Here is a 25,568-nt window from a genome sequence, read left to right on the forward strand (position 1 = left end):
AAAATATTAATAGTCGAAGTAACAGAATTCTTGCTATGTATATTATATTCGTTATAAAAATGATATTTTGACTTAAGGGGTAAATTAAAATCGAAGAAAAGGTAAAAGTTTAAAATTTAGGATTTAAAATATAAAATATGATAATAAAAAATATATAGTCGAGTAAATAGTGTCTTAAGTACTTAGTAAAATGCATGAGAAATTAGTAATTTATAGACCATTATTGACAGGTAAAAATTTAGGGGCAATCGAGTTCACATACGGAGAGCTGTTAGATGAAAATTTAGTCAAATTAGTCAAATCATCTAACAACTCTCTATTATCAACTTCACGTTAAGTCGACTGATAAAATAAAGATAAGAATCACAATTAAAATTTATTTAAAATTTAAAAATATATCCTATTAGAATAACTGCCAGACACGTGGGACAACTTGCTTAAGTTTCAAGTAAACGCAATATGTGGGTTCAAATCTTTAGAAATCAAGTTAAATACGAACGTGGGTGAACCAAGGTAGCAATCAAGAACTGAAGATTAAGTTGAAGACAATTGTCTATAAATAAAAATATCAAAAATGGATGAAGGAACTTCCATATGACAATTCATACACACATAAGTTATGAGAAATTTTGAGTCACACTGATGCAAAGAAAAAAGATGCAGTGCCAGTATATATGAATATTAAGAGTCAATTTCATTTGTTCTAGTTTGTTCAATTTTCAGTTTCTTTTAATTCTTTATCTGATGTTCTTCTTTTAATTTATTTCCCAGCATCCAAGTCATTCTTCCACTTTTAGTTTCAAATTCATTTTACATTCATGTTTGATTTACCTTTTTATTCAAACTTTGTCAAACATTTGTTTGTAAAAAATTTCATTCAATAATATCAGTTTATTTATTGTTCACTATTTGCAAAATTAATTTCAACATTTAATTGATAAATTCTGAATTAAACTGTTTATCCAAACTGTACTTACTCATTTTGTCATTCTGTTTCAAACCTAAAGCAACAACTACTAATAAGAAGTATTATTATTATTATAAAGTTTAAATTATAGTGTGATCTACTTTTGATTTATTAATTAGTACGGATTTCAATGTGAATATCTAGTGATTAGGAAAAGGAACATTTTATATGGCGCCAACGAATTAAATTGGACCACCGTGAATAATCTCAAGATAACTCTGATGTCAATGATCATGCATATAGATTTAGTTATTGCTATATCGGTTCTGAATATCATAAATAAGTATAAATTTAACATTATAGTTCAAATATAATTGCCTATGATAAACGGATATTATATATTTCGACCAAAATTAATTAGTGGTGGATAGGCAGGGATAGCACACGCAACTTATCATGCTTATTATTATTATTAATCTCTAAAATTAAATAAAGTGACACTGACTGAGACCTATAATAACGTGTACCCCCATATTCACATGTTGGGTACGTGGTTTAATGGGATATATAGATGCATATACAAATGGGTTTCACCAATCATCACACTAGAAAGTTGAAGTTGTTAATGATTATATATAGTGCAATTTACTTTTTGTGGTTATCCAAAGTTTAGGGGAACGTGGAGTGGACATCATTAAATAATTTTCTCTAAGCTCTTCTTGTGCTGCAATAAGTAGTAGAGAACTAGAGATGTTGCCTTGTAGTTTGTACCTATATATGGACACTCTAAATCTAACATTCACATTGAAATCTATACACATTAAACAAGATTGATGTATTAATACTATAAATAGTATTAGACTTAGACAGTTATCTAATTAAAGTTATATATGTAGATAATTGTTAAAAAGTAATATTATATAATTAACAAAATTTATTATTTTTTGTTAATACTTAATTAATTTTAAAATTTAAATACTAAATTTTAATTATATATTTTAAACCATAAATCTTAATAGTACTAAAATATTAATAAAATGTATTGACCTCTTAATATCTTTTAGTTATTTTTATTAATATAATAATGCAATATTAGTTATCTGAATAAATTTTTTTATACTAAAAATATATGAAAATTAAATTTTTAAATCAATGTGCAATGATAAATTGATAATCAAGAGGATCTATGTGACTTAGTGATAAGTGATTAATGGCTATATTAATTATATGTTAGAGAATATCTGCTGTCATTATTAGTCATTATATTCTCACCAATTAGTTATACTTTATTTCATACTACAAGAATAAATAACTAATTAAATACTTGCTTTAACAACCCTGGCCTAATGAATAATGATGCGATAATCTTAACTTACACAACTAATATAATTTGTGGGGCGTCCAACACATTAGGCTTTGCTACAGCAGTGTTTCTTTCTGAATTAACCATCTAACCTGTAACAATTTAAAAGATCTTATTCTATTTAACACTAATTTATTAGTTTAATTTGATTGATTATAATATGTGTGAGTGTGGATATTGGAAAGCGAAGGAGAAAAATCATAATTTATAGTTTATTACAGGGAATAAAAGAAACTAATTTTTTTTGTTATAGAAGTAGAAGTAGTGATATATCTTAACATTGTAATTTTTTGTGTTTTTTAAAACTGTGAAAAGCACATAAATTGAAGGGTCCGATTTATGTACTTCAAATTTTTTATTTTTATTTTTTTAACACAAATTGGACGGTCTGATTTGTGTATCTCTATAAATCGAACGGTTCAATTTCTGTATTTTTAATAAATCGGACAGTTCTTCTCTAGTTAAATGATTCCACATTTAAATATAACATCCTAGCAATCCACATTTTAAAAAAATACTACTACATACCACTCTAATATTAAAAATAAAAAATTCAATAAAAGACCCCTCTTTTTCTATGGTATTAAAAAATTATTCTCCCTTCTATATGGTGATAGCTTTTTTTTCTTCAATTTTCTAAAACTTAGACATCGTCCAAACAGTGATTTATTCTTCTTCTTAACCATTTTTTCCTCTCCACCCCTTTTCATAACCCAACATACATGAACCTCACAAAACAAAAGCTAAGGAATCTAGCAAATTAAAGTTTCCAAGACAAAAATAATTGATTAACATTTGGCAAATTTATCTCTTGTTTGGCCATCCATATATACTAATTAGAATCATCAATTGGACATATTTGTCCTTATGTGTGAAAGGTATAGGAAGAATAATGAGATTCTCAACAAATTAAATCCTTCTTTGGGCCTAATAACTAGAAGGGATATCATTAACATTAGTTTCTTTGGAGGCGGATATTTAAGCCTAATCTTCTCCTAATTAATGGGCCCAATCTAACTAATTAAGTCTCCATTAGTAATAATGCTTGTGCATGATTTGACGTGTAAAATGTCACTTCTCACGTAAGAAGGTTTTGGTTGGATCAAAATCATGTAACATGGTGCATTTGTGCGTAATGAAGCACTTCCACTAATAAGCCCATGAAAAAAATAAAATTAGCAAAAACTATTTTAAATAGATTAATTATTTTAAGAGAATAATCGTTGAATTTTATTTTTTACGATGAATGCACAAAAACTTAAAAAATTATTTTTTTTTCTTTTTAAACTTTCTAATTAATGTATTCTTCATTGAGATATTTACTACCAATACTTATTATTCTCTCTTCATGTGAGTTCGGGTGGGAGTATGGGCTTTTGTTTATAATCAGACACGACCCAAAAAAATAAAAAATAAAAAAACAGTACTAAATACGTCAACAGTAATCGACCAAAAAAAAAAACTTCAACAGTAGACTAAATTAAATTTGAGTATGTGTCTAATACTCTAATCCATAGCAAAGACAAAAGCATAAATCACCAACCAAACAAACAAAAAACAAACGCACACGTTGAATTGGTCTTATCCAACTAATTACGAATGTAATATTTAGAAGAGAGATTTAGATTGAGAGATTGAGAATGAGAATGAGAGACAGAGATTAAACTAAGTTTAAATATTATGTTTGGTATAAACTGAGAGATAGAGACTGAAATAAGAATAAAGTTCTAATGTAATTTGCACAAAGGGTAAAATTAGAATTAATTAATTGAAATGGGATATTTTAGGTATAAAATGTTATTAAAATTTCAGTTTTTGTCTGAAAAATTTTAGTCTTTTGTGTCACTATTTTTTAGAGGTATTGAAATTTTAGAGACAGATACTAAAATTTTAGTATCAATCTCTAAACCAACAAACATGATACTTAATTCCAGTGTCTCAATCTCTGTCTCAATACTTCAAAACAAGCGCTACTGAAGGAATCTGTTTCACTTCTTTCGAAAGAAAGACTGAAATTGAAAGATTAGAATTAGTAATAAATAGAGTAAAATATAATTTGAATTCTACCCTAATCCTACTTTTAGAACTTGAATTTTTTTTAAAAATTCAATACTACTTTATCTTTGGGGTTGAGAATTCTAATCCTACCCATATTCTAAAGTTCTCAATCCTACCTTATCTGACTTTACTCGTGGAAGAATAAATTTTTTTCAAACAAATATAAAATTCAATCATTTCATATTTCATACATATTAATAAAATAAAAAGTTTAAATTTAAATTAAAATAAAAATAAAAATAATAAAATCTTTAAAAAATCTAATGTAAAATTATAAATAATATGAATCATCAAGTTCTTAATAAAATTAAAATAACACAAATAAAAATAAATATCTTGTTCCTCTTCTTCTAAATAAAAATAAACATTACTCTTTAATGAGAGTATTTTTATAAAAAAATATTTTAAAAATTTTAGTTTTGGATCTATCTCTAAAAATTTTAATTTTATATCTCTATTTTTTTTAAATATTAAAAAAATTAGAATTTTGTATCTTAAAACTAAAATTTTAATTCAAATATCTTACCATTAAACATAATACTCAGTTTTCAATTTTAGTCCTAATTTCAAAAAACAAATAAAGCCTTATTGATATGTATATTTTTTTCCCTAAAAGTTGAATAAAAGATTTTAGTTAAAGAATCAAGATTCTCATCACTTGAACCATCTTATATTAGTACAAATGAAAGAGATTGATTTACATTGAAATTGAATATTGCTCCAATAAACCAAGTTTCATTGTTTCAAAATATAATGAGAATATTGACATTACATGAATTTACATGATAAATATAATCATGGTTTTAAGACGTGAATCATTGTTACATACATCACTAATAATAATTTATAAGAAATTAAAGTACTATGCAACTCGTGACTTTTATAAAAACAATCAAGGTAAATGATAAAAGAATTGCGCTTACATTAGTGAAGTAGAGTCAACAACAGGTGACTAGGTGGGAACATACGATAATGTCGGTGTGCAGAGATAAGTTGTTGAGAAATCTGAGGGAAATTGTGAAGCCATAGATTTAATGTATTTATTTGTCTACTTTTTATTTATTAAATATGTAAAATAATAAAAAATGTAAATTTAGTTAAATGATAAATATTTTCATCTAACATTTTAAATTTAAAAATAATGAAATTTAATTTTAGAAAAATAAAATTTATACACTAAATTACCCAAAAAATATATTTTATAAAAAAAATATTAATATTTTGTAAAATATTGACATTTGGAGAAAAAATTATTAATATTCCTACTAGCTTTTTCAAGAATCCACATCAACTTTTTTAAGACGACAGGTTAAGAATTAATCTGTTGCGGATCTGAACTCCATTTAAAGATTTACTGTTGGCCAATAGATTACTGCATGCCCAATATTTTCATATGTAAAAAAAAACCTAAATTACCATGTTAATTTTCATTAGTAATAGATGGATATTTTATATATACATTTAATATATATTCTGTATAAATAATTAGCTTTTTTAACTCGTAACATAACATAGTTGATTCAATAAAGTGTAAAAATGATGAATCAAGACAAGTAGTACTATAATGCTTCAAACTAACTAACTGTTTTTTTATAATAATATGAATATTAATTACAAATGTACATATCCATGACCTAATTACCAAACCAAAAATAATACATATAAATAAAAAATTAGTTATTTAATTAATTATCATATATTTATATATAAATATATATTCTATAGGAATAATAAATTGGAGAGTTAATTTTATTTATAGTTTTATACATATTGCATATTTGGTACGAAATGGAAGTAATATATATGATGGAGATTTGAGGGGCCTGTACCTGGAGAGGGGGCATGGTGGACGTTGGCAAATGCATGTGGGCTTGGATGGAGCAATTGGACTGTTGCGCCGATAACTGAGACTATCCCACCATTTCCGATTTGTTCACACCTTACTAGCATCCAAAATATTATTTTGATCCATGCATAATAATATTTTACATGTGGAGCTTCGAGAAAACGACGATGCTGCAATCACCCATATATCCGCTGTGCAAATTAGAAGGGACATTTTTACACCCCTCCTCCTCCCCACTGTCACCATTAGTCAAAAAACAACTCTAACCTTCCCATTCACGTTCTTCTATCAATAACAAAATAAAGGCTAAACATATAAATAATTAAATATAGTTTTCCATTATTAGACTTAGTATGGTAACTTTAGTATTACAAATAAAGAACTTTATTGAGTTATCATATTTCATGTATACATATATATCATATCAACCATATTAATTATATACTAAAATTAATTATTTGTGTCAAGATATATTAAAATATAAAATATATATTAAAAATAAATTAAATTATACATATATTTATATATAAATTTATGATAACTGATTTAATGTTTTTATATATCCAATTATCCATAATATTTTGAATTTTATATATGACATTGAGTAAGTTTTCTTTTAACATACATTACCATTAAAATTTTTCTATTTCTATATATTACTAAACAATTATTTAAAAATTCACTTTCCAACGCAATTAGAAGCTGACTCTTATTGATATTTATAGTTAAAAAAGTTCTTTTAATTAATACAGTTGCTATGTAAAAATTAAAGCTAATTTTAGAAAAGGATAAATAATATTCTTTTGAGTTGATTTTTAAAAAAGAACACTTATTTCGTTTAAGTATGAGAATTGATCATTCTAACGAATATCTAATAATTTTTTTAAGTTAATAATTAAGTACCAATAATTGAGTAAAAAATTATTATAAACTTAAATTTAATAATTTAATGGAGACAAATAAATATTATTATCATGTACTACTAAAAAAAATTTTAAATTGTTGTGGAAACACTTGCCCACAACATTACACTTGGATCCGCCCTGATGACATTTCTTTGACACTATTTGTTTTTGTGTCTAGCTATATATTATTTCAGTAGTAAAACATAAAAAATATTTTTCTAAATATACATAAATTGTTAGAAAATTATAAATTTTTAATCTATTTTGTAAGCAATAATATAATTAATTATTATTAACTATTTCATATTATATGACTTATATACAAGTGATTTCATTTATTTTTATAAATACTAAATAGAATTAATGGTTATTTCTTTGACACTATCAATCAAAATTCAATCATCATAAACTAATAAGAGACAATTATTTAATTATTTTCATCGATCTAAATATATTTTTACATATGATATATTTTTAAATTATTTAAGATGAATAATTAGATTATAAAACTAATTTATTCTAACATAAACACAGTTAAATATAATTTCATATTGGTGTGACTAACATTATTTTTAGCATTTTTATAAAAGTAAATAGAGGAATAATAAGTATAATTTATCTAAAAAAGTTTTATTTTGAAATGTCGTATTGGGTGTATTCTGGTATTCTGTGCCCATAGTAGATTTAGTAAGTTTGAACTTTGTAGCACATGGCATAGGCGCATAGGTGGATGGATTCACAAGTTCACACGTTAGAGATTTGGGGACAGAATGGTCAACGAGTAAAATCCCACATCTACGTATATTATGTTGGACCCCCACTGCGACTACTTCTGAGTTCTGACTTTGATCATGATGCCACGAAATTGAATATACCTCAATCGCCAACCTCATTAACCCACCGGTCTTCTATCTTCAAAGCTTCAAACTTCGAACATACCTACTCTCTCCAACTGTCATAACATTAACTCATTACACGTTCAATTCATTGCCCTATAGTCAAAAGTTGGGTGCACACAGTACCCGCTTTACATACTTGTCTTCTCTCGGTCAACCCACATCAAATCAATTTGAATTTTATAAGCTTTTTCATATGATTGGATATCCATGTAAATCAAATCTCACAAATTAAATTTTAAGTAATTCTTAACAAATTATATATTTTTTAAATTAAATTTATTTTTTTAAAATTTTAAGTTAATCGTATTAGTATTTTCATTATTTCTATTGATAATAGTGTAGAATTTACTGATATAACATATTAAGTGATATTATAATACATATTTAATAATTTTAATTAACGATTAATATAATAAATTTATAAAATTAAATTAAATTAACTTTAAATTAAGGTATTTCAATATTTTAAAGTCTTTTTTTAATTAAATTTTGATTTGAACTAATTTTATAAATTTATCATATAAATAGTCAATTAAAATTTTTAAGTGTGTGTTCAGTGTTACTTAACATATTATATTAACAAATTTTACTATTATCAACAAAATAAGTGACGAAAGAATCAATATAATCAACTTAAAATTTTAAAAGATAAATTTAACCAAAACAATTTCGAAAACTAAGTTAAAAAACAAATAATTTTTTAAAGACAAATTTGATTATTTACAAATTTTTAGTGTTATGTTCAAGAATATATACTGGTTTATTTTTCATAACCTCTAAAATGTCCAAAAATACATGTGTCATAGAAGAAAATGCAAACTATTTTTCAGCATTTACAAAAAGTTTAAAAAGACAACAAGTCAACAAGTATAACATGTTTAACTTACATAAGGTCTCTCATGTCAGGTATGTTTGATTTATATTTATATTTTTTATTTTTAATATTTTTTGTTATTTGAATTTTGTGAATAAAAAACAATAAAAAATATTTTTTTATTTTTTATTTTTACTTTCTATTTTTTTTTTACAAAAGTTTAAAAAATAAAAAACACTAAAAATAAAAATAAAAAATAAAAAAGCAAACTAAATATATCCTTATTGCGAATTTGCAATCTGCATAAAAGGTGTGAATTATATCCGAATAATACCTTGCATGGTCATTTAGGCAGAATTGACTAATTTTAAATTGATATTCAAATTTTTGAGCCACCAAATCTGCCAGGTGCAATTAACTCTACACAAGGTGCCGTAGTTCATTGATCAAGTCCCGGTTCCAATCTTCTGAAAAATATGGAACAAGTGTCTGTATATGTTGTACCATCGTTTGGATTTGGATTCTATTTTACTGCCAAATACTACTAGACTATATAGATGCAATCCGTAAAATTTATTGGGTTAGGCTTTTGGTAACACGACAAGTAGCACGACACGGGAGACTAGTAGTACCATTTGTAATAATTTGAACCTTCATATACATACTAGCAGTGTACTAGTAACTAGCAGAGATCAGAGAGGGAAAATGAAATCAAATATAAATCATGAATCAGAATTACCATTTGGAGTTTTATAAAACATGACAAAGAACAAAACAAAGCCGTTACGACGACGTTCTGCTTTTTCCCTGTCTTGTAGTTAATGTCAAATTTTTTTTAAAAAAATTCTACTATCACACTCACATTCACAGGACTGCTTCTATCTGAAACCCAAACAGTCATTCCTTGTTTGGTAGCTGTTTGTCCTCAGCATCAAAACAATTTTTCTTTCTTCTCTCATTTCACACTCACCCACCCTACCGCGCTTCTTAAATTAATGAATTAATTAATCCCATTTTTCAAATTCCAAACGATACCTTAAAAGAAAGAACCCTTTTTCTCTGTTTTCCCGCTAGCTAGCATCGCTTTCTTTCTATTTACTTCAACTCTGATTCAACTCTTCAAAGCTTTATTGCTCAGTCTTGTTCAGCTAAGAGAGTACGGAGAAATGTCGTCGCCCTCGGTGACTTCGAGTTCCGCTTCCAAGGGAAGGAAAACGACGACGGACCTTCATCATGTTCCGAAGAAATGGACCGAGAGAGAAACGAGTCCAGAGAGGACCAAGGTTTGGACTGAACCCAAGCCCAAAACGGCAAGAAAAGTATCCGTCGTTTACTACCTCTCCCGAAGCGGCCACCTCGAGCACCCTCACTTCATGGAGGTTCCTCTCTCCTCACCACAAGGACTCTACCTCAAAGGTAAATGCATTATGCATCTTCGTTCTTAATATATTGTCCACTAACACAACAAATCAAGAAGCTCAAAACGTCGTCGTTTTTCAGATGTAATCAATCGCTTGAACCTGCTTCGAGGAAAAGGCATGGCTGCAATGTATTCATGGTCCGCCAAACGGTACTGTTTCCTTGAGCTCTACATAATGCTTAAATTTTCATGCTCGTTTTTTCATTATGATTGTTTTGATTTTTTTTTTCGATTTCAGGAGCTACAAAAATGGCTTCGTGTGGCACGATTTATCGGAGAACGATTTCATTTACCCGACGCAGGGGCAAGACTACATTCTCAAAGGATCTGAGATTGTTGATCATGATGCGAGAGCTTCCGAGACGCAGAAACCGGAGGAGGAAGAGGCTAATTTCCCCGCGGTCGCAGTGACGCGGCGGCGCAATCAGTCGTGGAGCTCCATTGACATGAACGAGTACCTTGTTTACAAGTCGGACTCGTTCGGAGACTCCGCCGGAAAAATTGCTGCTGACGCGTCGACTCAGACGACGGACGATAGGCGGCGGCGGAGGAGGGCGGCTAGGGAAGAGGAGAAGAGTCAGAAGAAGAAAGGAGTCGAAGACAAAGGAGAAGAAATCACGGAATCGGAGCGGGTCCCGCATGCCACGTGTCATAATCAGAGCATTGAGCTAAGCAGGGACGAGATCTCGCCTCCGCCGTCGGATTCGAGTCCGGAGACGCTTGAAACGCTGATGAAGGCGGATGGACGGCTGGGATTGTGTTCTGCGAAGATTAACAATAATAATGTGACGACTGAGAATGGTCATAGCGGAAGGATGAGGGCTTCGTCGGTTCTCTTGCAGTTACTATCGTGCGGTGCGGTGTCGTTTAAGGAGTGTGGGGCCGAGTCTGATAAGGATCAAGGGTTCTCATTGGTTGGGCACTACAAAGCTCGGTTACCCCGCGGAGCAGGGAATAATAATTCTAATCAAGTGGGAAAAGAGGTAGGGACATCGATGGAAATTCCAGATTTGAACAGGGTAACATTGGAAGATAAGGAGTATTTTAGTGGGAGCTTGATTGAGACCAAGAAAGTTGAATTCCCTGCGTTGAAGAGGTCCTCTTCTTACAATGCAGATAGGTATGTTAATTGTTATGCCTTCAAATCTTTTACCTAAACAAGTTTATCATTACATTAACACTCTTTAGTTTGCTATTTAGTATAAGTTTCTCTTTTCTTCCTCTGTTACTTGTAAAAGAATTTTTAATTTGGTTCGCTGATTAAGGTTTTTGTGAAATTGAGATCCGTGCTTACGTGTGCATTGGTTTTGGCAATGTTGGAGACTGTAGCCATTGACATTCATACAGTTTTCAGCTCCATAGGTTCTAGTATAGAAATGAAAATGAGGTTGAAGCTGAGGTTAAGCTTCTTGCACCTAGGAAGAGGCATCTTGAGATTGAAGACAGTAGAAAATGTTAGTCGAGTAAAACAAATTAAACAATAATATTACTGGTATATTATTATATTAGATTAGTAAAAGTATCCTGGTCATTGACAAAAGTTGCATATATTTCTTTATTTAATTTCCCAAGTCAGACTATGGAGCGGTAATATCAATAAAGGTGAATGGGTGATAGAGTAAAAATAATGCAATAGTATTCATCTAAAAATGTATATATTGTCAAGTTTTATTGTTTTATTTTGTCAAACAAGTATTATACTGACAACATCTAATCTTATTTAATTGTTACTTGTTTCATATACCTTATCATTAAGCACAGAAAAATACATTTTTAACACCTAACTTCTTGTAAAAATACTATTTTACCATCACTTTAACTCTGCCTTTTTTTTCCCCATTCTTAAGAGTAAATAAATTAAACGCCTACCTTTGGATAGACCAAGAGGGGGATAAAGGTGATCACAGTTGGTAGTACTTTAGATGTCATTTTGAACATAATTCTTACAACTAAACACCACATGTAACTTTGGGGTTAAAATGTTATCAATCACTGTCAAAACAAGGTAGGATTCCCACTTCCTTTGTCTCCGGAAATGTTGTCCATTCTCCATGTTCATCATGTAGCCTTGCCTCTTCCCGTCCTAATTATCTTTTTGGCTGAAAGCGAAAGTGAATTCAATCCTAAATTCTCAATGTCCTCTAAATAGTAAAGACAAAATAACTCATTTTGGAATGGTGTTGCCTCTTGGAAAGTAACACAGCACATGCAAACGACTATGATTGATGAAATATGCACTGATTGGTAATGTATATATTGTGTTTTTATTTTAGAATAAAATTTTAAGTCGTTTGATTAACTGTTATTTTGATGATCTTCTTAATTAGTCTGTCATTCTTTCTTTTTTATCTGTTATTATAAAACTTTTGGTACATTCTTATACCTGGGAAACGTTTGTAAATTCATATACATGGTGAAATCTGTTGAAATTTACACAAAGGGAAAACTAGCACGCAGCTAGCTATCATTGGCATGTAGATTGATAGTTGACAGTTGCCTGCATACCTCTGCATGTCCTGTTTCATCTTGTATGCAGGGTGAATAAATGAGATATGCTTGTAAATTCTAGTTGATTTAATGCAATTATTGATATATATCTGTCTTCCTTGTTTTGGCCCCATTTAATATTGTCAGCTGCAGCATGTGGGGTCAAATTTAAAGCATCCAAAGAGTTATTGGTAACTTTTCAATAAATAAACTTTCCAGTTTGCCACCTATAATTATACAAGTTGTACGAATACACCGAGGGAAAAGAATGAAACTGTGATTGGGAAAATGAATACGCCAAAGATCACATTCAAATATTCAGTAGTTTTGTGTATTTACTGTCATTTTAGTCAATAATGACTTTTGTTGTTTAAATTGATTATGTTAGTGAGTGTGAGTTAAATTGCATTATCAAGATTGTGGTTCTACTTAGTCATATGTTTTTATGATTTGCTGTCCCTTCTGCAGTGGTTCCCGGTTGCAAATCATGGAGCAAGACGGAGACATGGTGCGAGCAAAGTGCATACCAAGAAAGTCCAAGACACTATCAACAAAGAAAGAAGATGGTTCTTCTCAACATGGTAGCAAAAGATTTGAGGTACAAGCCACAAGTTGAAAGGAATGAATGAATGTACACGAAATGAAATGGAACAAAAAAAAATGTGAATGGAAGTTAGTAGTGACATTTGAGAGGAGAAGATAGCTTATTATTAAAGAAGTGAAAAATTTGAAAGATTAAATTATTGAAGACTGTAAAAAATGGACAAATGTTAGGATAAGGACTAATCAAGTTGTAGGTGGTAGTTTAATGGCATAGAGCATTGCATTGCAATTCGCAAGTCGAAGCAGGGAGGGCACATACATTGAGGGAGAGTTAGATAAGTGATGAAAATGCCGATTTGATTTTGGAATTTGGAATTTGGAGGTTTTTGGTGGGGGGGCAAAAGTCAGCATTTGTAAAGCTGTAACGCTGGTCTCTGTTTCCTTTTCCTGGCGTTATGTGGTTTTTGTGCTTTTAAATTTGTGATGGTAGTAAATTTTAATGTTAAAGAAGTACTTGTAGGCTTGTAACATTGTTCCTTGTTATTTGGTTGACTTTGAAATGACAAACGAGTGGAATGGACCCTTTCCTCAGAGGAGATTTACAGCATCTTAGTCTTAGGTTACTATGATAGATCCGCTTCAGCTTCACTTATTTTCAGGTACACGTGATGTGAGGGATCGGGAGCATGGGTTTAAATAAAGGGGGGAAACAGAGTTTATAAATACAAGAGGCTCCTCCTTTCTAGATGAATGTGTTGAACAAATAAAAATCAAACTTAATGTTATTGTAAGTATGCTTTGAAATGAGGTATTTGTATCTACTTACTTAAGAATCGCTACAAACATCTGCTATGGATATTTCTCATGTTGAACTTTACATATATTGAAATGGAAAGTACCGACAACATTGCAAGAGGAAGGCTCTACTTAAGAGTGATAAATGGTTGAACACGACCTTAAGGCTATTTTGTTGAAGCTGAAATTGGGGTGTACTAGAAATGACAACCCATACTTGGAGCGGTCGATGATTGAATATCTTTGCATATAAACTTAAAATAATGTGAATGACCCTTAGCGATGCACATGTAAAACAGGAAAAGGACCCCAACAACCCTTAGTGATTGAATATTTTTGGTCAAAACTCAAAAATGTATCGGTTTTTATTGGTGAAAAAAAGGGCTAAAAGCCCAAGAGAATAACCAAATTACAAACTGGAAACTAGCCTAAAAAGGCCTCTACAGTGAATCCAATACAAGAGCAGCTTTTTAGGGCCTCATATTATTCCCCTCATCCAGTAAAAAACTATTATATTGGCTTAAGGCCCAATTTGGATAAACAATTTAATTAAATTACTTTTGAAAAAATAATTAAACAATAAATAGTTATATGAAAGTAGTTTATAAATAAGTTATTTTGTATTTGAATTTTTAGTTTTAAAAGTGCTTATTTTATAGAAATATGATAAAAAGTAGTAGTATTATGAAAAGTCATTTTTTAACTTCTTTATAAATTCCTAAATAGTTTCTTAGAAAGTTGCAATTTAGTTTTAAAAATTGCACCAAATATTAATACTGCTACTTTTCATAAGTTAAAAGTTCAAAAAAATTACTTTTAAAGCTTTTCAAATAGATCCTAAATATAATTTTTGATCTTTAATTTTTATTAGGACAAGTGTTGACGTAATAACTAATAAGTTAAATGATGATGTGACAATTAAATATTTAGAAATTAACTTATTACGTTAGCAGATAATAGAAACAACTATTATTAGTAACTAAAATTAATTTTTTTTTAAATTTATTGGACTAAAATCAAAAGAAATTTTTTATAAAAATCAAAATAAAAATATTTTGCTATAACTAAAAACTTATTTAATCCATGTATTATTATGGCCCTCTTTATGGAATTTAAGTTAAAACCACTATGTTTTTCCTTTTTTTTTTTGGATATGATTGGATTTTTCTAAATTTTATTTTAATTAACACTGCAAAATACAATTTTTTCGCTATAAACTTTTTAAATAAAACAAGAAAACATGTGGAAATATTTTATATAATAAAAATTTACATTTAATGCATCACTTAAAAAAGGGGGAAGTTTATTTCTTTATCAATCAACTATTATTATTATTGGCTGAGTATTGTGGAAACAAACATTAAATTAAATAATTTATCCACAACTAGCTTTACGCACAAAGCCCAACAAAAGACAATTATAAATTTATTAATTCCTTTTTCTTTTGTTGGCAGTATATATTTATCAACTGATGATGCATTGAAATAAAAATTAAAATAACTAAATAAACCGGAGTAAATGAATTGATATAATTCAACCATATAACAATTCTAAAATTCAGAAATCCATGGTCGAAATTGGCTACGAACATTTTTTGTAGTATTATAAGAGAAACACCTTTCATTAATCTTATATATATTCATTGTGCGCCCACACATTGACACAGGTATAGACTCAAATTCGTGGTGTGGATTCAAATTTGTTTGTTGTGGCTGATGATGGTTTGGTTCTCTTTCTTCACTTTTATTGTTTCTTAATTCGAGTCATGTTTTTTTCTTGGTGTTTTCATGTTTGTGTTTGTTTTCATATGTCTGATGTTATGGCTTTTTGGTTTGTTGATGAATCTTGCTGTCATGGGATGTCTTGTGTTGGTGTCTTAACATCTCTAATTTTGACATGATTTCAGTTTTTGCTTGTTTTTTCATTGAATTTCTACTTGTATTGAATCATGCCAATGCATTTTGAGTTTTGATGCATGAGCTATGGATCCCTAATTTGACTCTCAAGTTGACTGTTATTCCGATCCATTTGGCTTAACAATCAAGAAGTGTTTAGTGACATTGTATGATAACTATGTAATGAAGCCTACACTTGTTATTGTATCATATAGATATAGTACATTATGCGTCGAGTAGCGAAAATCCAAACAGAGAAGGACCTTCTCCTTCCTTAAGTAGTGTCGATGTTTCTAACCTCGCCATAGGTATAGAGCAACTTTGTAACCTATGTCTCTTTAAGTTGCCCTACAATATGTGAAGGGATTTGTTACTGCGTCCGGTGGCGACGGATATCTTGGGAACCCCAAAAAAGTAATCCAAAGAGAATTATACTTTCTTCTTCTTATCTTGAGAGAAGAAAACTGTTCAATGTGAAATGTGATATCAAGTTGTGTTTTTGGAATCGTCTAAATGCTTATGCTAAGACAGGTTATATATGTATATGTGACTGTTACTCCTCAACAAATTACCAATTCATCAAATGTTGATAAGCAAGTATATGGAAATTAAGAACTTTACTATCATTACTATATTGTTGTGACTTGTGATTGATTATTGTAACTCAAAGTTTCGTTTTTTTAGAGGAATATTACCATTTAAGGAAAATACTAATCAACTATGATATGGTTTACTTATGTGTTTCTTGCTGTGTAGCACTTCTCTAATGTTATGCTCATTACTCAATAGGTTGTGTCTTTGCAAATTCTTGTTATTAAATAAATGGTTCATGTTATTGAGTTCAAAAAGAAAGCGTAGCAATTAACTAGTAAGAGGGTTTATTCATAGTGGCAGAGCAAATTTTAGTTTTATATCCATGCCCTCAACAGTTTGTAAATACTTATTTTTATTTATAATCATAAAAGTTTTAGCTAGGTTTGAATTTTCACCTTTGCATAACAAAAAAAATTGAAGAATGAAGAAACATTTGATCAACGTGTAGATTATTATGTAGCTAATAGTAGTTTATGTTCTCTATTTTAAATTTAAAGATATCAAACATTGATTTACGTGCTGAAATTTTAAATTTAGTAAATAAGAATTTTTCACCTATCCAATTATATTTGAATAATATTACACAATTAAATTCTTTTGTTAACTAAATCTAATCAAATTGGTCTAACATAATAAAAATCAATTATAATTAATATTATTTTAAATCCTATTATTTAATTTGATTAGAGTTGATTCATAAAAAAATTTAGATATATAGCATTACTCAATATATTTATCATTGAGTTTGGTAGTTCATGAAATTTTACCATCTACATAAACTTTTAATGTCCAAAAGCATTCAATTTCTCTCTCTCTTTGTTAATGTGAATAATGTGAATGACCCTTAGCGATGCACATGTAAAACAGAAAAATGTATTGGTTTTTATTGGTAAATAAAAGGGCTAAAGGCCCAAAAGAATAAGCAAATTACAAACTGGAAACTAGCCTAAAAAGGCATCTACAGTGATCCCAAGTCAAGTGCAGCTTTTTAGGGCTTCATATTTTTCCCCTCAACCAGTCAAAAACTATTATATTGGCTTAAATATAGTTTCGTCTCTATAAAATGTTTTTTTTATCTTTAATTTTTGTTAGGACAAGTGTTGACCTAATAAGTTAAATGATGACGTGACAATTAAATATTCAGAAATTAACTTATTACGTTAGCAGATAATGGAAACAACTATTATTAGCAACTAAAATTAAAAATTTTTAAAATTTTATTGGATTAAAATCAAAAGAAATCTTTTATAAAAATAAAAATAAAAATATTTTGCTATAACTAAAAATATTATGGCCCTCTTTATTGAAACCACTATGTCTTTTTTTTTCTTTTTTGAATATGATTGGATTTTTTATTTTTATTCTAATTAACACTGCAAAATACAATTTTTTCACTATAAACTTTTTAAATAAAACAAAAAAACATGTGGAAATATTTTATATAATAAAAATTTACATTTAACAGCATCACTTTGAAAAGAGGAAAGTTTATTTCTTTATCAATCAACTATTATTATTATTGGCTGAGTATTGTGAAAACAAACATTAAATTAAATAATTTATCCACAGCTAGCGCACAAATCTCAAAGAAAGACAAATTATAAATTAAATTTATTAATTTTTTTTCTTTTGTTGGCAGGATATATTTATCAAATGATGATGCATTGAAATAAAAATTAAAATAACTAAATAAATTGGAGTAAATGAAGTGATATAATTCAACCATATATCAATTGGTCACCAAGAAAAAAAAAACCATATAACAATTCAATTCAGAAATACATGGTCGTAATCATAATTTTGTGTAGTATCACAAGAGAAACACCTTTCATTAATCTTATATATATATTCATTGTGCGCCCACACAATGACACAGGTATAGACTAAAAAAATGTCTTCATCTATTATCGCGTTTTTCTTAAAATTAAAGACAAATTAACTAAATATCTGACTTATTTTTAAAGTTGTTATTTATGTAAAAAAGGTTTTTTGTAAATATAATAATTAAACAGTAACATATATTATATTAAGTAGTTTAATTAAATATATTAAATTATCTAATAATTTTAACTATTATTTTTAAATAAAAATATCTTCATATAAAAAATTACTTCATCAAATTCACTTAAATTTAGAACTAAAAATAATAATTCTTTTAAAAACTCTTTTGAAAGGTGAAAAATAGCATTTCGGCAATTACGGTTTTTGCTTCTTTAATTTAAAAAGCAGGAGCAATTAGCATTTTCGTCAAATCTATGAAAACAATATGTAATGTTTAACTGTTTGATATAAATTATAATTGTAGATAACAAAAAATTTACTTTTTTCTTTAAAGATGGTTATGTAGCATATTTATCCAACTATAACGAATCACATGTCTATAAGATCACAACCTAAAGTAAATATCTATTAGAAAAGACTTTAGTTTTTTTTTCCCACCAATAATAAACTTATAATATATTGTTTTCTAAATATTTATATGCATTTTACATGATACTTTTGTCAAAAATTGTCTTAAAAAAATTAAAAAAGCTACCTAATTCCAATTGACCGATCATGAATTCATGATCAAGTGAAGTATCCCAAAGTGCCCAATAATTAGATATTTTATTCTACCTATGTAAGATTCTCCTCCTTACATGATAGGAAATGTCATTATTTTTCGTTGGTAGAACTTTAATAAGTTTGAGGCTTTTCTGTCTGCTCATCTGCTGTTTCTGTTTGCATAAATAATAGCGGTAAAGAAGTAAGGTTGAATTAGAAGACAAAAATATTTAGTAATAAAAATAAAATATTATCAAAATTTATTATTTTTTAGTTTTATTTAATATATTTTATAATAAATAAATATTAAATAAGATAAATTTAAATTATTTTAATATATTATTTTTTATTTATCTAACATTACCGAGATATTAGAATACAATGATGCAGACAAATTACAATTTGCAATTGTAGATGTAGATTAACAAAGCTAGAACTAAACTAATTACACTTTTCTATCAAACAAAGTTATGTCTATTATAAAAAATTTGTAGAGAACATATTTTTATAGTAAACGGTTAAATTTTTTTAAGAAATTTTTTATATCAAAAAATTTATTTATTTTTAAATATGTTTTTATTATTTTAAAAGTCTTAAAAAATTACTTCAGTTAAATAAATTGGCCTTTTCTTAACTTCTTATATGTAAATAATTTAAAGACACTTGCTTAAGTAGACGAGTGAGTTGACCACTCGAACAACTTAAGTTGGTTGTTTTTCAAAAAAAATTATATTCAATATTTGATTCTTGATGTATTTTTGTTATTCTAAAAATATTTCAAATCTTAAAAACATTTCAAAAGTTAAACATATTGAACAAAATATCCAATCCTCTTTAAAGAAAAAACAAACTCTGTTTGTGAAATTTTTATTAGTGCACAGAAAGTTCAAATACCTTATTGCACAACTCTATCACAATTTTTGAACCTTAATACATGCAAAATTGGGTCGTTAATTGTTATTCTAGGATATGAGAAATGATATTTATACTCAGAAGAGTATTAAGAGGTCAGCAACTTTTGTGTTTTGTAACCATTAATTGACTATCAATAGTATTTTTAATAGTGTGAGATTACATTCAATGGTGAGAGATCACTCACTTTTCTTTTGATGGTTAAATACTGACCACAAAACACAAAAGTTACTGGCTCCTAAATTTTTTTGGGTGTATTTTTTAAATAATTTTTATTTATAATAGATTTGTATTTTTATTAATCATTTTTAATGTTAAAAGTAGAAAGCATATAACAAAAATGTATATATAAATAGTACATATAATATTCTTTGACATATCTTCTTTTTATTCACACAGTCGGTTTGTTATATGTTGCTCAAACTCATTTCATGTGCTGACACAACACATTATCTTAAACACTTAATAAAAAGAACAAAAACCAACCCATATGTTTTGGTGCTACTTGGAATTACTACTGCTACATTTTATATAATAAAAAATTAACTATAAAAGAGTAAACATATGATGTTAGTTGTTTTAATTATTTTAATAATTTAATTTAATTATGTATATATTTTGCAAATAAAATTAATGATTAAAATTATGTTTTTCAAAACATAAAGTAAATATCTATAAGATCACATCACATGTCTATAAGATCACAACCTAAAGTAAATATCTATTAGAAAAGACTTTAGGTTTTTTTATTATATATTGTTTTCTAAATATTTATATGCATTTTACATGATACTTTTGTCAAAAATTATCTTAAAAAAATTAAAAAAGCTACCTAATTCCAATTGACCGATCATGAATTCATGATCAAGTGAAGTATCCCAAAGTGCCCAATAATTAGATATTTTATTCTACCTATGTAAGATTCTCCTCCTTACATGATAGGAAATGTCATTATTTCTCGTTGGTAGAACTTTAATAAATTTGAGGCTTTTCTGTCTGCTCATCTGCTGTTTCTGTTTGCATAAATAATAGCGGTAAAGAAGTAAGGTTGAATTAGAAGACAAAAATATTTAATAATAAAAATAAAATATTATCAAAATTTATTATTTTTTAGTTTTATTTAATATATTTTATAATAAATAAATATTAAATAAGATAAATTTAAATTATTTTAATATATTATTTTTTATCTATCTAACATTACCGAGATATTAGAATATAATGATGGAGACAAATTACAATTTGCAATTGTAGATGTAGATTAACAAAGTTAGAACTAAACTAATTACACTTTTCTATCAAACAAAGTTATATCTATTATAAAAAATTTGTAGAGAACATATTTTTATAGTAAACGGTTAACTTTTTTTAAGAAATTTTTTATATCGAAAATTTTATTTTTAAATATTTTTTATTATTTTAAAAGTATTAAAATATTACTTCAGTTAAATAAATTGGCCTTTCCTTAACTCCTTATATGTAATTAATTTAAAAACATTTGTTTAATTAAGTAGACGAGTGAGCTGACCACTCGACCAATTCAAGCTGATTGTTTTTCAAAAAATTTTATATTCGATATTTGATTCTTGATGTATTTTTGTTATTCTAAAAGTATTTCAAATCTTAAAAGCATTTCAAAAGTTAAACATATTCAACAAAATATCCCATCCTCATTAAAGAAAAAACAACTCTGTTTGTGAAATTTTTATGGGAATTTATAGGGTACAGAGGTGAGCGTACAGATATTCCTCCTGCAATTATCTCGTGCTGACATGTGTCCAAGGGGAGCCGCATGTGAATGTTTGGGGAACGGTGTAACATGACGCCTCCATGTAGCCGAGTAGCTCCTGCTGGGGAAGGGAATTGGCTCCGTTTGGAAAGAATTAGCTGCGGCTGGATGTACAGGAATGGGCCGTGGTTGGATGGACTCCATGTGAGGCCTTGGATATGGGTGGGCTGCGGGGCCATCATGTTTGAAAGGGTGGAATGCGTCAAATGTGTACTGCAAGATTAAGCAAGGCTGTGTATTATGACCGTTGACCCAAAAAAAAAAGGGTGTATGACCCAAATGCACGGGAACAAAATTAATGAAGAGGAAAAAAAATGCGCCTAGGACTAAATTAGCGTGTTTGGTAAATTTCTAATAGTAAAATAAAAGTATAAAAAAATTAAAAAAATCTCTTTTGAGAAGCTGTAAATAACATATTTTTTTAAAAGATCTTTTTTCTTCAGAAAAAAATGTTTTTCATGTAATAAATAAACAGAAAAGTACTTTATATTGTTATACCCAAACATAATTGATAGATAAGAAGATTTTTTTACATGAGACATCGAAACATAAAATTACTTTAACTTTTCTATAAGATCTTTTAAAAAAAGATAAATTGGAAAAAATCATTTATTGAAAGCTCACTCAAACAAGCTCTTAGTGTGTGCTTGAGGTGTAGTTAGTCAAACTGAAATTTGAATAAAAGTGATTTTATAGAATTAAGTTATGGTAGAAGTAAGTTTCGGTTAATATGATTTATGTTTGGCAATTTTTTACTAAAATTGATTTTGACGAAATAAATATTATTTGGATAATATTAGTTAAATCAGTTTTTGCTAGATAATTACGTAAAAAGACATGGCGTTAAGTTATGATGTTTTTTTTATACATGTTTAATTTTCTTTTTTATAGTTTTCGCTTTTATGTTTTTTTATGAAATATATTTTTAAGACTTCTAGTACTCTTTTTAAGTACATTATAATACGTAACTATAATTATTATTTATGATTAATTATTTCTGTTTAATTTGTTTTACCAAATAGGATCAATAAATTTTATTATAAAAAGATAATAATAAATATAATACACAAAGATTATAAGTATAGAAATGTATAATGTCAAATAAAAAAATTAATAAAAAATATAAATATTAAATAATAAATAAAGAGTGCATTTAGAGAAAAACAATAAGAATTCTATAAATAATGCAATAACATGTATAAAGGATAAAGTAGGGGAAAAAAATAAATGCTGAAGATAGTGGCTAGAAGCAGGTTAGTGCAATCGAGGAGCTAGAAATTATTGTTTTTTATGAACGTGGTGTTACGAACAAAATCACTTTTGCATTTGCAAAGAAGAAAATTAGCCGAACAAAAAACATAACAAGAGAATTGGAACAAAAATTGAACAACAATTTCAGAACTTCAAATGAGGAAGAAGATGGAGCATTCAGAAAGTAAAAGGAAGAAGCGGAGGCGAAGAATTGAAAGCAGGGCCACTAACCAGGGTTCCGTGCTGAGAAGGCAGCGAAAAAGAGAACGACGTGGCGAGATACCTGGGGAAGAGGAAGATGAAAACAACATGCCATTGAAGATGAAAACGACATGGGGAAAAGGAAGAAGCGGCAGCGGTGAAGGGCTAGAGGGGAAGAGGGGGGTTGGTTCAGGAGTGGATACCTTTCCCTTTTTTCCCTACAAACTAAAAAACGACGTCGTTTTATCCTAACTGGCAGGCTACGGATTATGCCAAACCGGTCTTTTATCGGCCAGATCGGCTGTTTTGTAGCAGTTTTCCGTCAACCGAATATGGGAGGAGAACCTGATCGCTTGCATCGTCGGTATCCGGTTGAATCGATTTGACCGAACGGTCCGATCCGATTTTCGGAACCATGGCTCTTACTCTTTACCTTCAACCCCCCCTTAGCCATTCACCTTTAATGTAGAAGAGTGAAGCTTTCAAGGTTGAATGATGTTCAACCCTAGCACTATCGTGTTCTCCAACATCAAATTAGCGGCAGCTTCATCGGATGAGAGAGTGAGATACCCCGATTCTGTTGCGTGCATCTCTCTCATAATTGTTTCATCCATCTTCTTCAAAGCCTGAGACGCAGAGGCTATCTTCTTGTTGGGCGAACAAAATTGAGCAAGAATTCTGTACCAAGGAAGATATCCTTCCTGGCCGATGCCCGATCCCGTCTTTTCTCGGTAACAACATGTCACTTCCTAATTGCAATTGAAGTCAAATTTTTTCCTCCGAAATGAATAAATTCTGTCCTCTAATCTCTTCCCTTCTCTATCATTCTCATTCCTTCTACAGGAACACGAGCCTTGAATTGGGTAGCCAGTCACCAAGACATGGGAAGTTAGCGTCTGACCTGGCCGGGCATCTACAGGTTTAAAGGATGCGTGCACTGTACAGCCATGTGGAGCCGACCGTAGCGGCCGAAAGCGGTTGTGACTGAGTGCTTCCGGCCCCCCGCCTCTTCTAGGTCACAGTTTTAATATTGGCACCGTTAGTATTGTTCACACCCTCCTGCGCAACTATATCGGACCGGCCTATGATTCGGTTCACCGGTTTTTCAGTCGAACCGGCAGGTCCGGTCCGATTATTACAACACTGCTAATGATAACCGTCAGGTCACCGACATCAATTCTTCGAAGGCGTCTTAGGCTCGCACCTTAATAACAAGGCACGAAATTACCCTCAACGTCCATCCAGTTAATGTCAAGCTATAGCGTTTGTTGCCCTATAAACCTACTTTGACAGTTAAACATGGCACACACCCTAATTATCAAATTTTTTTCTAAAATACTTTATATGGAATGCTTTGTCTTAGTGTTCTAAAAATTGAACCGTACCGACTGGTTAGATGAAAAAATCGGTGAATCAGATTCTAGACCAGTTAAGTTAACTTTTTAGACCGTTTAAAGAAGAGACTTAGTTAAAATCGGTGATGGTCACAAAAAACCGATTACAACCAATGAAACCTGATATCATAGTTGTCAGAACCGGACCGGACCGGCCGGTTCGACCGGAAAACCGGTAAACCGGTCCGGTCCGATATTTAGACCGTGTAAGGTTGAGAACCGGCACAGACCGGTCAAACCCGGTGTGAACCGGTGAAAACCGGTCAAATTCGGTGAAAACCGGACCGGTTCGAGTGATTTAGTCAACGTTGAAGGTGAATCTACAATGGACTAGCGATATGCAATTCCTGCTCTACACCCTCCAGCGCTGCCAAGTGTCGCTTGTGATGATTTTTGGAAAATTTTCCAAAATGCTTCCAATGGGGCTCGAACCCATTCCTCCAGCATAAGGCCAACAAGCTTCTTCCAGCAGGCTAGAGTGATTCTCGTTAAATAATAGACAATTTATAGTACATATAGCATTCTTTCTTTTCTACTTCTAGTCAATTTATTTTAATTTCAAAGTCACTCATTCTTAAATCAATTACATTTTATTTAACTATAAATTTTATTAAATATATACAAATTAAAAATATAAACAAAAAATTTAATTAACCACAATTTATTTTTTAATATATTATTTTATGTTTTATCTTCATGAGGTTGATAGTTGAAAATCGCTAGATGATATTTAGTTAAACTAGTCAAACCATCTAACGGTCCTTCAATATCAACTTCACCAAAAAATAATTGCATGTGACTTTTCACCAATAATAATATAACAATAGAATAAATATAAACTAATTAATAAAGTATTAAAATTTAAAAATGGTAATTATTTTTATAAAGAAAAAATAACAATACTAATAATAAAGAAATAATTAAATTTTATAGAATTATTTAATTATACCG

At 29.1% G+C, this 25,568-nt stretch overlaps 1 protein-coding gene across 1 annotated transcript; it reads left to right on the plus strand.

The window, feature by feature from the left end:
- The first annotated feature begins 9,747 nt into the window (after window positions 1–9,747).
- LOC130966555 (protein SOSEKI 5) lies at window positions 9,748–14,406 on the plus strand. The gene is made up of 4 exons (XM_057891373.1): window positions 9,748–10,208; window positions 10,293–10,362; window positions 10,451–11,332; window positions 13,168–14,406. The coding sequence occupies exons 1-4, from the start codon at window positions 9,959–9,961 to the stop codon at window positions 13,313–13,315; spliced, it is 1,350 nt and encodes a 449-aa protein (XP_057747356.1). The 5' UTR covers window positions 9,748–9,958; the 3' UTR covers window positions 13,316–14,406.
- Window positions 14,407–25,568: the final 11,162 nt, after the last annotated feature.

The sequence above is a fragment of the Arachis stenosperma genome, chromosome 3, assembly GCF_014773155.1.
Source record: "Arachis stenosperma cultivar V10309 chromosome 3, arast.V10309.gnm1.PFL2, whole genome shotgun sequence".
NCBI lineage: Eukaryota > Viridiplantae > Streptophyta > Magnoliopsida > Fabales > Fabaceae > Arachis > Arachis stenosperma.